Source organism: Maniola jurtina, chromosome 15 (genome assembly GCF_905333055.1).
Source record: "Maniola jurtina chromosome 15, ilManJurt1.1, whole genome shotgun sequence".
Taxonomy (NCBI): Eukaryota; Metazoa; Arthropoda; class Insecta; order Lepidoptera; family Nymphalidae; genus Maniola; species Maniola jurtina.
Window position 1 is genome coordinate 5,419,955 of NC_060043.1, and position 17,718 is coordinate 5,437,672.

Sequence of the window (17,718 nt, forward strand, 5' to 3'; positions counted from 1 at the left end):
AGAAAGTTATAAATTATTTCATATAGATAAATAGCCTTCAATCTGAGAATACTAAATAACTTTACAGTGATGTTTGGTCCAAATACTTACATTTTCATAAGCACCGACTAGTAAATCTGGGTATCCATTAGCATCGAGATCCATTCCACCGGAAAGAGAATAGCCAAATGTCTTAATAACTCTTGGCAAAGACTCTGCTTTTATAATTTGATCTGGTTTTGTTTTAAGACCATTCTTCCTATCGCCCATATGGATATATACTACACCATTGTCTTCGTAAGGACTTCCGATTGCCACATCTTCGCAACCATCTTTGTTTAAATCGCCCGTATTTGCAATTGCGATACCAAATTGTGATTCTGACTTGCCAGTCAATCTTATACTGTAAGCTTGAGGTAAATTGTGGTTTTTGTTAAGATATAAATAAACAGCGCCCCCGATATCTTTGGAGAAGTAAAATGGTGCACCAACTAAAAGATCTGGTAACCTAAGAAGAAAATTTTTAATGAACAAACTGATGTTGTATACTCGTAATAAGCATGGGATATTGTAAGGACTACCAAAGATAGAGCATCACCTGCTCCGTGTTGTATATAAAAGCTTCCCTTAAAACAGCAATATGGGGCTATTCAATGCCATAAAGTCTTAAAAGCCGGCAACGCATTGGAAATCTAGTTCATGGGCAGCGGTAATCACTTAAGTGGTTCTTTGGCTCATTATAACGAAAAAAAAATTGTTGCTCGTACCCATCGCCATTGACGTCAGCTGCAGCAACTTCGTATCCAAAACTAGAGCCGAACTGTTCACCGCCGAGCACAAGGGTGAAGTTAAGGATGTCGACGTCAGTTCGGGTCCAGTCGTCGATAACGCGTTTGCTGAATAACACCACTTGTCCCGTTCCATGAGCTCGTGGTGCTCCCGCAGCGTACGAGGGTTTGGGTCCAAAGAAACTTGCTCCCGATACTGACATACCTGGAAAATACAATTACCTAATTGAGTATGAAGAAAATTGAAATAACAAAAGAAAGGTTAAACGAGCTAGCAGGTACATCGATGTAGAAAAGGAAAGAAGATAAACCCCATTTTGCTGGTTAGTCTTTCAAATAAGGACCTGAAGTAGAAATAAATCAAGTGCGAGTCGAACTCGCGCACGAAGGGTTCCGTACACGAATCGTACAAGATTTAACACTATGTACCTACTTTTATAACTTTTTTACAATTTGCATGGTGGCCATTTTGAAATTCGCCGTCTTGGTTTTTTACTATTGATATTTTATCGCGGCAATAGAAATACTCTGTGAAAATTTCAACTCTCACACCTATTACGGTTCATGAGATAAGTACGGTTTGCTGACAGACAGATGGACAGACAGCGGAGGCTTAGTAATAGGGCACCCTTTGGGTATACAACTCTAAAAATGCAAATTAAAGTAAAGAAATAATCATCTTACCTAGGTAGCTATATTTTTCAACCGGACTAGCGCCGTCTTCCACTGGGGCCATATAAACAACGTGGTCTCGTTCTAAAAGATCATCTTTCGTGTCCTGGGTAAAAATAGTTCCTCTCCAAGTGTACGGTCCAGGGCTTCCAAGGACTAGCGTATCATCTTCGAGGAGTGAACTACTCGTACCAACTTGACAGAATCCAAATTCTTCGTGTTCTCTGAAAACACAATATGTACATGTTCAATGTTCATATTTTATTTTATTGGTTTGAAAATGAATTTTTTTCCAAATTTCTAAAAACCACAAAAAATTAAAGTAAGAATAATTCCAATGTACAGAGAAAAATATTGGAGTATATGCAATTATGCATGTAACCCATATCTACTAGCAAATCAGAATACATAAAAACGGTCATAGATATCTAAGGTAATTTTGTGAAATTGACAGAGACAAATAAATCAATTTCAATTTATAAGTATAAACATGCAAGTACGAAGTAACTAGTTCGGAATATACAATATACATTATAAAATTTACATAAGGCATTATAAATTAATATACAAAATTAACAAATCACATTGTAATTTTTCCAAAAGAAAATTCCTATATTTAAACAAGAAAAACAAATAATTAATATGAAAAAATCCATGAAATCATAAGGTAAATATTAATTTAAAAAAAATCGAATGTTATGTAACTTGATTAGGAATTTATGGACGTGGAATCTAGTAACTTAAAGACGGTTAGTATTAAAAGGGCAATGGGACATTAAATTAATACCTTTGCACGGAACGACCTCGGCATGGCTCCCACACGTCGATCAACTGGAGGTCGTTACCTAGCGTGTAGCAAAGTCCTTGGCCAAATTGCGACTCCCCAGATTTGCGGATATATCTGTAAAGTTAAATTTCATTATAACTTTCTCTTTGTCTTTTTCATGGTTACACTCTTGACAAAGCGGAGAGAGGTCCAGGGTTCGAACCAGGGTTCGAAACTAACTTTTCAAAGATGAGTGCATTGGAAGCAATTAAAATTTACTTGCCAAAACCCTACATATTCTGAGAGATCTATGTTCAGTAGTGGGCCGAGAACGGATTGATGATGATGATCATCATGACATACATTTAATATGCTTTAAAAAATATATTAGTACCTGTGAGCACATACAACAGCTTTCTTCCCAGCGCCCTGGCTTCGAACAGAAACTCCTAGCCACTGACCGTCCTTGATCTCGTCAGAATGGGGCCCAGTCAGATGGGAAGAATCAAGACCTAAACACAATCAGTTCTCTTCATTATAATTATCATGATTAAAATAATCGTACGCAAATAAACAAGCTGCAAAACATATGTCAGCTAAATTCGCTGGAGCCAGTTCATTCAGCAAAATATCCTTTTAATGTATTAGTAGTATTTTCAGGAGTAACATACTTCTTGGCAAACAATTTTCATAAGCACAAAACAACTAAATTAGACACAAATAAAAAATCGATTAAAATGTAAGTCATCAAGTTAAAAAACCCAAAACATTGATATTTTACAAGTATATTTCAGGAGTTTAAACACATTTTTATGCTTTCTTAACTCAAATTAATGCAAAACAAAAGCAACAAGCAATTTGATGTACCCAATCAAAAGTGTTGCTTTCGTTTTATAAATGTAAATAGGAATGATAAGAAACCCAAGATCAAACCAAATTGTGGATCGTTGGCAAATGCAAAGCATTGCAACCAGGCGTGTATGATGCAAGATAAGAATATCGTATTACCGTGAGGCAAATTACAGAAAACCTTGCAATAAATAAAACAGAAATCGTGTTTCAAGACGCATACACATCATGTGAAAGTCTTATTATAATAGCTCTCATCGTCGATCAAAAGTGAAACATGCTTAATCGCCGGAGTTTTGTAATAAGAGTGAATACTACTTGCAACTTTATAGATGTTCACGAACTAACAAAAATAATATCCCTCCTTTTAAGTGCCTTACATAAAGTTGCAAACGGGTATTCGCTTTATTTACAAGAAATTACTGACTAATATTATATTAAAAGTAGTACTAGAAAGCTAAAGTTATTTTATAATGTGACGTTTTTCTTCTGTGATCTGTAATGAAGGAGGGTACGGCGTGTCGTTATATTATCATTGATTTGTGTGGTCTCAGGTTAATGGTCTTAATCGAATACTACTTTGTTAATTTTGAGCTGATAAAATTAATCAATGGCCGATCAGTTAATTCACCAGAAGACACCAATTAATATGTTTAATTTGAAAGATGACTAACTGTTATTTTACGTACTGATGTTATTCGGCCCAGCGTTATGATTTACTAAGTATTATTTACTAAGTACTTGTTACAATAATGTTAGAGGATTTGATGTTGAAAAACCAGACATACAGTGGTATTCGGTTTTCAAATAGTTTCTCTACTATTACAATACAAAATATATAGTTAAGAGATTAATCATTTTAACCAGTCACCTTATTACCCGTGGGTTAAGTTCTTGAACTATAACATACCTATTGTATAAGGTCCCTGAAAATTGTCGAAAGCAACCTAATGATATGTGAATTTACAAAGTTTTACAATGGCAAGAACAAAATCTCTTCTATGCACAAAGCTAAAATAATAGTTGAATTAACTAAATTATAGTAGTACAATCAAAATTACGTAATCACTAATCATAAAGCAAATTTATGGACAATTTTCGCAGTTTCGTGAACAATAAATATAATGATTATTATAAATTCTATCATATAAAGTGCTGGCAAGCTGTGAGTGGGTGCTTTTGCAAGCAGTTAGTGCTGATTCATGTAATTAGATTTGGAATTCATTTTCATTAATGTACAACATTATTTTTGTCATATTTGAAATATTAGCTTGATTTGTACACAAGGAAAATGAATTCCAAGTCAGAAATTATGGTTTGTATAAATTATGTCCGATTCATTCAGTTAGAACATGCTACATATTTCTTCAGGGCATAGCTGGAACTTAGTAGAGTCGACAATTAGTATCAAAGTAAAATACAGCGATTAGTGATTATTATTAGTCAAGGAGCGAATGATTAAATGTAAAAGGAGGTTGAGACCACAGCTCACTTACTCGTGTTTATCTTGCCGTACTTCGCTGTTTGGGGCACCACCGACAAAAGACAACATATCATTAAAACTTATAATGACATCAAAATCGTTCCAGCATTTCCTTGCTAAGTTGCTACACTTAATACTACTGGTGTTTTGTTTTGTGTTTTCAACTACTAAATATACATATCGTGTAACCTACAATAAGCTCTAAGAGCGGCCATACACAGAGCTTCACTGACCATCGACTGCATACCAAACTACAAGCCTCTTTCATTCTCATGTTGGTATATTTGACTGCTTGAGCAGTTCATAAGTTCACAAAACTGCTTGAGAGAGCGTGTACGTTGCCCAACTCTGCCGATCTATATCTTAAATACCTTTTTAACTGCAAAAAATAAAATTAAAGAGTTATCGTTAAAAAAATTGGGAATCAAAAAGTTTAATACGTAGTAGGACTAAACTAAAAACAAAAAACACATCGAAACACATCGATCCTACTTAGTATTCGTTTTAAGAAACGTTAGTTTTTGTAGATTCCCACGTTTTTTGGCGATAACTCAACTATTTTTTTTGCAGTTAACGGGTTTTTATTAGATTTAAGGCGGCAGAACAATCAACTGCTCAAGATGCTCGGGTATGGCCACTCTAAAACATACATATTATGTATTAATTAGTGTTCTAAAAGTGTCTTTGATTACTACTTCATCTAACGTCTAGAGATATATATCATTAACTTACACCTACATGTGAATTAAATGATTAGTAAAATATACAACGCAGCGCGCGTTTTTATCTTTATTATAATAGGTATGAATAAAGAAGTTAAAAGATTTTTTTTGATAAAAATTACAGTTAACACATATTATATCGAACCTACTTTTTGTAATAAAACGCTAGTTCTAACTTCGTAGAGATAATAATTAATGTTTTTTTTATTTTCCTGCAACTATTTTACATAATGGATTTTGAATTACTTAATGAATAATATTTACGATAACTCTGAATACAAGTAAACTCCCATGATGACCAGTTTTTAGGGTTCCGTATCTGAAGGGTGCCAAATGGACCTATTACTAAGCTTCCGCTATCCATCCGTCCGTCTGTCCGTGCGTCCGTCCGTCCATCTGTCCGTCCATCTGTCACGGGATCTCGTGAACGGTGCAGAGTAGAAAATTTCACAGATTATGTGCTATTACGGCTAAAGTTAAAAGTGTTATTTTTTGTATGATGGTACGGAACCCTTCGTTTGCGAGTCCGACTCGCGCTTGACTGATTTTGTTTAGTATACGAAATCCAATGAAATAGTCATTCAATGTGTCCCTACTAGGAACCTACTTATGAAGGACCTATAGATAGTAGTTTTCTTACTTCTTTTTCCATCTGTGACGATTTGCTCGCAGTCTTCTGGGGACGGGCTGACTCGACATTTCCATAGTGCCCCGGACTTCGTCGTATTTGGTTGTAAGTTTTGACCAAGAGGAGCCCCCACAAGAAGCCTGCAAAGAAAGACACATTGTGCTTTACATAAAAAAAATTATATCATCCGACAGGTCAAGATTATCATAATATTGCGTTGTGGTCGGGATCGAGCCCATAAGATGAGTGCAAGTTATGTAAATATCAATTTTAGATAACTAAGGTCCCCCTTATTTTTCGTGAGGACAATCCGTCATGGATATCACCAGCCGGGGGCACAGTGGTTATCCCCTTACACCAACTGAGAAAACAGTGGATACTTAATCCTCAAACGGTTGAACAGATTTTGATGAAACATTAGCTAAGCACCATTTCACTTAAACAGGTTTTTGAGTAAAAGAAACCGCATTGAAATCGTCCTTGCGTTTGAGAGCTACGATGCTACAAACAGATACACGCGTTAAAATACTTATGACACCCCTCTGTTTGCACCGGGGCGGGGTAAAAAAACAGGAAGGAATTTTGTGAAGTTTCCCATAGTTGATAGCTATGTTTACAAGAATTTTCGTCAATTTTTTTTGTTTTTCCTTCCAAACATCAATTGTAAGGTAATAATTATGGTTATTTCGTTCTAGCAAAGTAACGAGTATGATTACTTTGTTACGCTCACGGGTGCATCATTATGTGATTATTGTGGTCATAAAGCCGTGGTACACGCCGGGATACGGGCCCCCGGTCTGTAGAAAATTATAATGTAGCCCCTAATTATTTACAAACAGATCGTAGATAACCATCATAGATAGTAGATACCCATAATAGTACCTACCTTGAGGCACATTTTGTTCCATAATTGAAATTATCTTTTAATTACCTACTATACGGGCCCTTCTAAGTTTAGAAGCCAGTTACCTAATATTGCTGTTTAGTTTCATATTTATTTAAACAAATAGGTATTTTCTTTTTATAAATTACTAAATGATGCCTGCGATTTTGCCCGCGAGGATATGGATTTCGATTTATAAAAATCCAGAGGGTGCTTATAGATTTTCCGAGATAAAAAGTAGGTAAGCCTATATCCAGGACACAAACTTACCAACTCTGTACCAAGTGAATGATGCCAATAGCTTCATCCGTGTGGATTTAGATATTTTAAAAATCCCGTGGGAACACTTTGATTTTTCGTGAAAAAGCCAATGTCCTTCCTCGGGATACAGGCTATCTTTGTACCAAATTTCGTCGAAATCTGTTAAATGGATGGACCATGAAATGCTAGCAGATAGACAGACAGACACTCGCATTTATAATATTGAGTATCCAGGTCTGGATTAGTATGAATTATGTAGGTAGGAAAAATATTTCCTCGTCTTGTTTTCTCCCTTTTCAAGACGTCCTAGTTTCGCAAGGAACCGTTATAATTTTCTAAGATAAGTCAATATGGTAAGATAAGTCATTTTCTTATGCATAAGTACGTTTATAAGTTTAGGTTAATATAATATTACTTTAGCTTCACTCATAGCTTACAAAAGAAGGAAACTCGCTTTCTTTGGGCACTTACAGAGAGGAGGACAATTCTCATTCCCAAGATTAGTTTTGGAAGGGAGAATTGCAGGCAAAAGAGCTCAAGGTCGCCAAAGACGTAAATGGTTGGACGATATAAGGGGGTGGACAGGGCTTAGTTACCCGAAGTTGAAAGAGGCGGCTTTTAATAGAGAAGCTTTTCGGATGATGATCGCCAAACTTCGTTTCGAAGAAGGCACGCGATGATGATGATGATAGCTTACAAAGAGCTTACAGTGTAATGTTAGTAAAGTAGGTAAGTACTACTGTCAGCACTTCTCGATTAAAAAAAATGTCTATCTGCCCATCTGTATTTAGAATTAAATCCTGTATAAAATAAATTATTGCTGGTACAAAGACAGCCTTTTATTCACAATGTTTTATTAAAGAATCCATTTCTGAATTTCCGTTCTCTGCTCAAAGATGAAACGAACAAAATTTACTATACGACGTTAGGCGATGAAACTAATTTGGGGCAACTCACAATGCTTTTAGTATTTGATCTAACTATCTGTTGTTATCTACACTAATATTATAAAGAGCTAAAGTTCGTTAGTTTGTTTGTAGGAAGTAATCTCTGGGATTACTAAACTGATTTGAATATTCTTTCATCAATAGAAAGCTACATAAATTCTTTCTAAGTGACATCGGCTATACTTTATTATCAAGCACCTGTGCGAAGCCGGGGCGGGTCGCTAGTCTGAATACATAAATAACTTATTAATATTAAATTTATTAATATTAAATAATAACTAAGCGTGCCTAAAAAACCATAGTCATGTTGTGCGACCATATAGGATTACAATAAGGTCAAAATGTATCAATTTAAGAATTAAGTTAAGTAATTATTGTAATCTGTTTTGGTTGACAATAAATAAATAAATAAATAAACATAAAAATAAAAGTCCTTAGGTAAACACCGCTTATCAACGCTCAGCTCAAGCCTTACCCAAAAAGCTAAAATTTTGCACAAAGGTTCTTTTTATAATGCAGACAAGAAATAGGACATAGTTTTTCAAAGTTCTCACGGCATGAGGAACAAAGTGGTTTATATTTTCACCGAGCAAAACCGCTGGCGGCGCGTACTACAAGATACTTACCTATATAAGTTATAAACCATAGTTTCATTTCGGAAACCATAGTTTTATCATTTAATAAAAGTCTAGCTGAACAATCGATCATTTAATGGCGAATCGATTAAGCGGCACGCGTTCGATTATTCGATATCAAGCTACCATCCCGTATTCCATTTAATATTAGTAACGGAGAGCGGACCCTATGATTGTATGACTCTACTCTACCGCATACTCTATGCATTTAAATTAAATTAACATAATTCACTCACTACGACATCGTTTTACTTAATGTCTGCTTAATGGTAACGATACGACATAAAATACTATCTTACATTAGATAAGTAGGTGTCTTTGCTGTTTTGCCTATCGTAACACAACTGCTATCCTTTAGTTCGGAAGAATGTTATATGCGAAAGGATCACTTCATTATTCCAAGAAACCTCTACCACAAGTGGAAAGGGTCACGACTATCAGCAATTGGGAATACGACGCATACGAAATACTATAGCTAGAACGAATAATATATACGCATAGGTAGGTATAGTAGGATATATTTTACTTTGCATCGCGAAGAACAAGCTTCACGAACCTGATTGCCAACCTACGCTACTGCACTCGAAGTAGAAGATACCTTGCTACGTTCTACTTCGAAGAAACATTTGATTGCTACGATCTTAATACAATTTAAGTGACTAATTGAATAAAAAATGTTTTTATTTTATTATACTTACTATTTAAAAAGATTAAACATTTTTCTTATGGTTAGACACCGATTTTGTTGTGAGATTATAAGAGGATTACGAAATCTCACAAATCACGTCATGTTTGTTAACATGTCGTACTGACAACAAAATCGTTTAGTGTAAAATTCCTTTTGATCTTTCTAAAAAATTAATAATGTCAATTTGATCGAAAAGTAATTCAATTCTAATAGACATTAACTCCTCATTTCATATCCCAGACACGACTGTGTTCCAATTCAGAGAGCGCACATCTTTTATTGTGTTTTTCTGATTTATCATTATCATGCAGCCATTGTTTGTGATCTCTGAGTTCTGTACGACTCAGTACTGTGTTAGACACCCACATGTGAAGGTCATCGAACTTTCATTGAAGGGATACGAAAAACATGGAGATACAATTAAACCTTCATTGTTCTGCTTAGTTACTTGCGAGTTGCGACATTTGTCTTATCTAAACATTTTCTGTTAAAAGCTTTTCAAAAAACCGAGCGGCCTAAAATGTTAAACAAATTGTCTGATTAGTGATTGCATTATTAAAAAGACTTTTACTGTAGGTGGTGTTTAAAAAGCAAGTCTCATGCATTGCGTGACTGATATATTAAGAGACAGGCACACGCAACTAAACCAAATGACTACACAAGAATAACAAGGCAAGATCTCTGAATTGATCGCAGCTTTCTGTATTTCGCAGCATCGGGCAGTGAAATTGAAAAAAAAAGGATAACAAAATTGAGTGCGATATATAAACAAAAATAGACTCATAAAAGACTATTCTAACTCTGCGCATATAAACATGTATTCGTATATTTAACTTTTAGTCAGTTTCTCTCAGATTGAAAAGTCTCAATCAATTTATTTCACATATTTTACATGTTATGAATATCATCATCATCATCACCGGCTCACTACTGAGCATGATCTCCTCTCATAATGAGAAGGGTTTGGCCATAGTCTATCACGCTGGGCAAGTGCGGATGGACAGACTTCACACACCTTTGAGAATTCTCATGAGAAGAAATGGACACCTCTCAAGCATGCAGGTTATTATTACAAGGGTAAATTAATTTATAACACCCCTGAAAAGTGAAGGTTACAGTAACTAGAAAAGAGACAGATACACAGATACCTACACACATCAAACTTAGAACATCCCTCTTTTTGGATCGGGGGTTAAAAACAATTGATACTTAACTGCTTAAAACGTAGGTATACTCCAGCTCTTTTTTTTTTCGCTGGTAAAAATGCGTAATTGCATTTTTACCAGCGGAAAAAAAAGGTATACTACAGCTTATAGCTCCGAAAAGTTAGAGTTGCGTACCCGGGATCGAACCCCGGACCCCCAACTAGGAGGCCGACGTCTTAACCACCAGTCACCAGGCTGTCCGAATACGTAGATAGTGTGCCTGTCTGTCTGTCTGCTAGCTTTTCACGGTCCAACAGCTTAACCGATTTTGATGAGGTACATATTAGCTTACTTCCCGGAAATTGACATAGGCAACTTTTTATCCCGGAAAATCAAAGAGTTCCTACAAGCTTTTCAAAAACCTAAGTCCACACGGACGAACTCGCAGGCATCGTCTAGAAATCTAATAATTTATTATATTTCGCTTGCACTTATCAAATGCGTTTTTGAAACTATACCTAAGCAGAGTTTCTCTGGTGGGCGTTTATATATTTTAAATTAAAACTGCAAAAGGCAACCGTTCATTCTCTCTCAACTAATTTATTTTACAAAGGGTTTGTTATAGAGAAACGCAGCGCCCACATGATGTGAATCGATCTTGCCCTCATTGGGTTCACGAAGTGCGCCTACGCTCAAACATTTAACGGCGCACGAAAACTCATAGATTTCATTAAATTAATGTAGCGTTAATATGCCAACACTTGGTGTTAATATACTAATAAGAAAATATATGAATTTATTAGCTGTGGAGAAATAGAGTGAATCGGCAGTTAAGAAAATCAATGAATACTGACGAAACATTAATAACTTAACTTTGAAAGTTTCAATGTTTATCTATTTCTTTCGTCTTGGATTTCTTTTCCGCACTTAGGTTGAAATCTATAGAGTGCACTTTGACTTAAGTAGTCTAATCAAAGTCAAAGTGCAGTTCAGTTAAAATGAGACAAAATGCCAGCGGCATAACGCTGTCTCATTTTAACAGTGTCTTAAGTCTGAGCGAAGTCCAAGTGCGCTCTATAAATTTCAGCCTAAGATGATGCCGTACATACCTACTTTTAAAGTTAAGGTTTTTTTCGATTACAACTTAGTTCTTCACTACGAATCTATTTGCAAGTTTGTAGGTTTGTCCGTCAATCACGAAGAATCAGAGCAAAGAATCGACGTGATTTTTAGCATGAATAGGCTTAAGACATGGAAGCTAACTTTTTATTCTGGAAAGTTAAAGAATTTTTAAATCTAAATCCATGCAGACGAAGTCAACAACAATAAAGACACAGATAGGTACAAAAGTATTGTTTACAAAGTTGATAGAAACTTGATCAGACCATTAAACAGTAGAATCAAGCAAACATCTACCGGCCGCTCCTATTTGTACTGTTATCCTTGGAAGAGCCTCACCCTACACAAGCGATAAATTTCCATCACCGCGCCATCAATCCCTGACATTGGTTGATAGCAGTGCCATATTGCACTGCCGTTTAGATAAGTTTTACAATAAAAACGCATTCCAATTGTGGGTGGTGATATATCAGCTTGGACCAACCGTTGAGTCAATGTAAGGAACTAGTTCAACCGCGTAAGCTTGTGAAAGAAGATAACGAAATAGATGTAACAAATAACAATTTACAAAAGCAAAAGACTCTTATACCATCTAAGTTAACTTAAACTTAAAACCAATTTATCTAAATCTAAAAGAAATTTTATACGTATTTATTACCTTAACTAGCTGATGCCCGCAGCTTCGCCCGCGTGGATTGGTCAGATCCCCTGCAGCATCAGGATTGAGGAGTTGGACTCCAAATTTTTTATGAAACAATGTCGCAAAGTTCCTCTATCGATTAAAAAAGAAATGACGCAAATCGGTTCAGAAATCTCGGAGATTTCGGTGTACATAGGTAGAAAAACACAACTCCCTTTTTAAAAGTCGGTTAAAAAAGTAGCCTATTTTACGCCCTGGTCAATCCTCTACTTGCCTGTGAAAGTCCCGTCAAAATCGGTTCAGCCGTTCCAAAGATTAGCCTTTTCAAACAGACAGACAGACAGACAGACAGACAGACAGACAAAAATTTTAAAAACGTGTGATTCAGTTATGGTATCGTTCAAATAACCATATGAGCTTAATATGAGGTAGTTATTTCGAAATTACAGACAGACACTCCAATTTTATTTATTAGTATAGATTAACACGTAATGTTTCATCGTGATATAGGTTCCGCTATAGTAGAAAAATCCGTGCCCATATCTATAAGTAATAAATTTCATTCAAATCTATGTTTTCCGTTAAAATGACTGACAGCACAGATATGGACATTATACAAGTACACTAGATAAGGTGTGCGATACAAAAATAGAAAATTAAAGTTTTTTTGTGCTGATTTAATGCGCCCCACCGAGTACATCATAAAATTGACACTTTGTGTCAAATAGTCTTCATGTTGACAGATGTCTCATCACTAACATTTGGTTCCGAGTACGCTCACACGACGCTCACTGCTGTTCATCAGCGCCAAAATGGCGATAATCATTGCTTCAAAAACAGGTTGGCAATACCAAGTGCAGTATAATGTATTAGTAGAGCTCAGTGACTGACAGTCATTGCTTAATCGAATGCTTCAGATTTGAAGCATTCAATTAACGTCCTCTTAAACTTATCTAAATCAACGCTTCACGACGACTTCATAAAGTAGAAATGGTAGCCAATAAAAAAGTAATCTATTGGAAAGACTATTAGATTAGGGCAATTGAAGAGATCAAAGCGGTCATGGCGGTCCGAATGAATAGAATAAGATTGTGATTGCGAGGATGCCTGCACGCCCGGGCGTCGACGTGCGTACGCTCTACGTGCCGACAGCGCCCACAAAGTAGCTTTGTATGAATAGGATTTGGGCTTCTTTATTATATTCAATTCAAGGCAATAAAGTGTTCTCTGATAAAACGTAGTAATACCGCGGTGGCTTTACCGGTCGACGACTTATACTCGTATGTATAGCGTCGAGTCGAATGTTAATGTTATGTTACTGAAATTTTGTCTATTGTAAGTTGAAGCACGATAGCGTGATTTCATAAACAAATTAAAAATTGCTAAATTATTTACTGCGTTTTGGTGTATAATCATATGAAACCAGAGCTTTACTTTAAAGGGACTACATTTAAAATGATCGTACCAATACCACGAAGAGATACCCTGAAAATGCGTAGGTATGACATTATCTACTAGATTCGGGGGCATCAAGCGCATCGAAGCATTTTGATACCGTCCCGCGTACATACCTGACATCACCCAAATTTTCAGTAAGTACCTATGCTTGGAAAATGAAAAATATGGCTGTAGCAGATCTTGCGCTTCCAGTAATATTTGCCGCTTGGGGATTACCTATTATTTCAAATATTTTTACGAGTAGATGTATCTACCATATCTTACTTCTAAGGCTATAAACATCTGCTATTTAAAACTGTCATGTAATTGTTATTTTTGCTCCAATAGCACTAGGTACCTTGTACTTGAGTTTACTGAAACAATATTTACACATAGCTACGTACTACGTATATTTCAATGTTGTGTTAGGTAGTTGAGTGGTAGGGACGTCGTCGGTGGTCCACCGCAAACACTTTTCGTTCATTAACCAGGCTTTATTACCCTGCGCCCACATTTGGAAATCCCCGATGGTTGCATCGGTATGCCTCGAGCGAATTAGGTTTGGAAATGCCATCACAAAATGTTAAGCGGTTTGTATCCAACTTAGGCTGCAAACTGCGCGCTATGATGCGCATCAAGTTAATGCAAAATGAAGCTCGTACGACATGCTTGAAGTTGCATGGACGAAGTTTGAAGGCAGCCTGACTTTTGCTTAGAGTTTCATGACCATCTTCTCCAAATCACTTAAAACAATTGTAGTAAGTGCCTAGTAACGTCTGTGTACTTACCCGTTTAATATCTTAGTTACAATAGGTTTCCACCATCATATTTTTTCATTTAAAACACGACCTTTCACATGATGGACTATGCTCAATGCACAGGTCCAAACAGCCCAGGCGTCACAGCTTTTGCACTCGCCCAACAGTCTGGTGATGCTGTAGCGGGTATCTGGGACTAGGCAGTATACATAATCCGAAAAATAAACAGGTATTGTCATTACATTGAAAGTTCAGGTCGGTTCGGTTCAGTGACAACGTCGGTGGTCCAATATCATGAATACTTCTGAGCAATTTCCGAAATTTTATTATCTCGTACCCACACATGGGATGCTCCAAGCACATATAGGTAACACTTAATATGTAGCCGCGAGCGAATTTAAATTTTAAACTCAAGCTCAAGAGTCAGAAACTCAATTACTATTAACATTACTAATGGCTTTGTAAGAAGATATATCGTAATTGTTATGAACTACAACCTTTGACATCATCTGTGTTCAATTATGTAGAACTTTTGTAACAAACAAGATCTAACAAACAAACAGGTAGGTATACTTTTGGATTTATAATACCTATTAATAAAAATTTTATCAACTAGCCTATACCTGCGACTTCGCCCGATTGGTTTTAGGGTTTAAAAATCTTTTTTGAACTATTTTTTTTTCTGGGATAAAAAGTATTCATGGACTCTGAGATGCAAGCTATCTCTGTAGCAAATAGATGTTGCCCGTGGAAACTCTTTGATTTTCCGGGGCAAAAAGTATTATTTATGTCCGTCCCTAGGATGTTAGCTGTCTCCCATCAAAATCAGTCAGACGGTTGGACCATGAAAAGCTAGCAGACAGATAGACACACTTTTGCATTTATAATAATACTATTAATTAGTATTAGTAAAGATTACTATGGTTATGGATTGTTAGAAGGTATAGAATTTATAGTGTAGGTATAGATAGAGTCATTAAGGAAACCGAGGAAAAATTTAAAATATTTAACTCAGCTCGCAAAGGAATCTCAATTTACTAAAAGCAGCTCCCGGAAAGGCACGCGCCGTGTGTGGCTCTAATTGTATGGAAATATCCGCGTATGCAGATACAATTTATGCCATAATTGTCATAAAATATATCCATCCATACTATCCATACTAATATTATAAATGTGAAAGTGTGTCTGTCTGTTTGTCTGCTACTTTTTCAGTTTTCACGGCCCAACAGTTTAACCGATTCCGACGAAATTTGGTACAGGATTAGCTTATATCCCGGGGACGGACATAGGCTACTTTTTATCTCCGAAAATCAAAGAGGTCCCACGGGATTCCCAAAAACCTATCCGCTTCACCGATTTGTATGAAATTTGGTACCGAGGTAGCTTGCGTCCCTGTTATTGACATAGAAAACTTTTTATTCCGGAAAATTAAACAGTTCCCACGGGATCTTTAAAAACCTAAATCCCCGCGGACGAATTCGCGGGCATCCTCTAGTACCTAATAATGTTGTTTAGTTTCCAAAAACTAGCAACAGCATCGTAGACGGTATTACAAAATAATGTCTCAATATGTAGATCTACGAGTAATGATAATGATTAATGAAGTGAACTGAAAGAGTAAGGAGATTAGTTAGGTTTCAAGTCATAGCATTTAATCAAATTGGGCACCATTATACACTTTTAAGTGTCAATTGTTTAATTTGTAAGATGTAATGTTGATAATTAATTACGTTTGGTTAAGTATGTCGCTTATGGCTTTTAATTTTTCGTACAAACCTTAATATTTATAAAACTGGAACAGAATATATAATCAAAAAATGTGGAAAATTCTTTTCATGCTTTGGCTTTGCCATATTTCTTGGTTAATTGGTCTTATATATTATGTACTTATTATTTATATTTCCATTGTTTACTATTCAGATTATAAATAGTTATATGTATTAACATTACAGATATATTAAATATTATTAAAATTTTGGCTGTGTATTTTGAAATCATCATGTAGGAGTTAAGTAAAAACTTATACTTAATTTAATATTTGACATTTATGTCGCTTAAGCACACATTATGAATAGAAACTATGGTCCGGTAGATATTAAGTAGGTTGAAATCGATGTCGCGTTAAGCCTTTCTAATCATAAACATCGCTTTCCCCACTTTGACGACCCTTCGACCATGAAACATCTCAATTAACTGTGACCATAATTACAGCCACACGAGTCAAATCGTGACTGACGGGTAATTTTGTCACCGAATACTGTAGAACTTTGTCGTTTTAACAGGACTCTCTCCGTCACTCGTTTCATACAATCGTAGTTCCAATTTCATTTGAATATTAAGCAACCAAAGTCCATGAAATGTTGCAGACATATTCTAGAAACTAATATCTGTGTCTGTGGTGTTTTAGATTTTTCTAAAAATATGTAGTTTTAAAATTACAGGGGCTCAGAGATTTGTATGAAAATTTTTAAGACCGCGTAACTTTGAAACCGAATATTTTAACATAAATCTGGAAAACCACAGACATAGATATTTGTTTCTAAAATATGTGTGCAAAATTTCATGGACTTTGGTTGCTTAATATTCAAATGAAATTGGAACTACGATTGTATGAAACGAGTGACGGAGAGAGCCCTGTTAACTTAGCGGTGAAGCCTACGTCACGACGTGAAGCGATATTTATGGGACTTGACATTTATTACACTGAGCTAGAGTTCTGTACTTCGATGACATTCCTATTGTTATACTTACCCCCATATTAATTAGCATACACATAAATGGACAAACTGACGGTTTTAAAGGTTTTTACGGCTCTGGGTTCTAGTCCTTTTGAGCCTACAAACTGATTGACTGACATATCGACCTATAGCTTAAACTGCTAGGTCTAGAAACTTGCGATTTGTCATACCTAGCAGTTTTCTCAGTAGACCCCAACTAAAGAATTCCACCGAGCGAAGCCTGGACACTTCAGCTAGTTACTAGATATATGAAAATGAGATGATAAGGCTAGTAGGTAGGTAACTGCTCGTAGTAGGACTTTTTATGCCGAAAAGCAAAGAGTGCCTAAAGGTTATTTAAAAATACTAAATCCACGCGGAAGAAGTTGCGGGCATCCTCTACTATATCTATAGTACCTACTTTTTTGTGTTTTTCTACCTATGCACACTGATATCTCCGAGATTTCTGAACCGATTTGTGTAATTTTATTTTAATCGAAAAAGGAACTTTGTGACATTGGTTCATAAAAAATGTAGATTCCAACTCCTCAATCCTGATGCTGCAGGGGATCTGACCAATCCACGCGGGCGAATTGCGGGC

General features: G+C 35.9%; 1 protein-coding gene across 2 annotated transcripts in view; it reads right to left on the minus strand.

Moving 5' to 3' along the window:
- LOC123872627 (integrin alpha-PS1) overlaps positions 1-17,718 on the minus strand; it is a 114,633-nt gene that overhangs the window by 8,805 nt on the left and 88,110 nt on the right. The window contains exons 2-8 of one of the 2 annotated variants that reach the window (XM_045917015.1): positions 5,900-6,027; positions 4,551-4,574; positions 2,600-2,717; positions 2,227-2,340; positions 1,452-1,663; positions 747-972; positions 91-487 (exon numbers count right to left, since the gene is read on the minus strand). In XM_045917015.1, coding sequence (XP_045772971.1) covers positions 91-487; positions 747-972; positions 1,452-1,663; positions 2,227-2,340; positions 2,600-2,717; positions 4,551-4,574; positions 5,900-6,027 — 1,219 coding nt within the window. The remainder of the gene's footprint in view (positions 1-90; positions 488-746; positions 973-1,451; positions 1,664-2,226; positions 2,341-2,599; positions 2,718-4,550; positions 4,575-5,899; positions 6,028-17,718) is intronic. The other variant, XM_045917016.1, reaches the window with a different exon arrangement.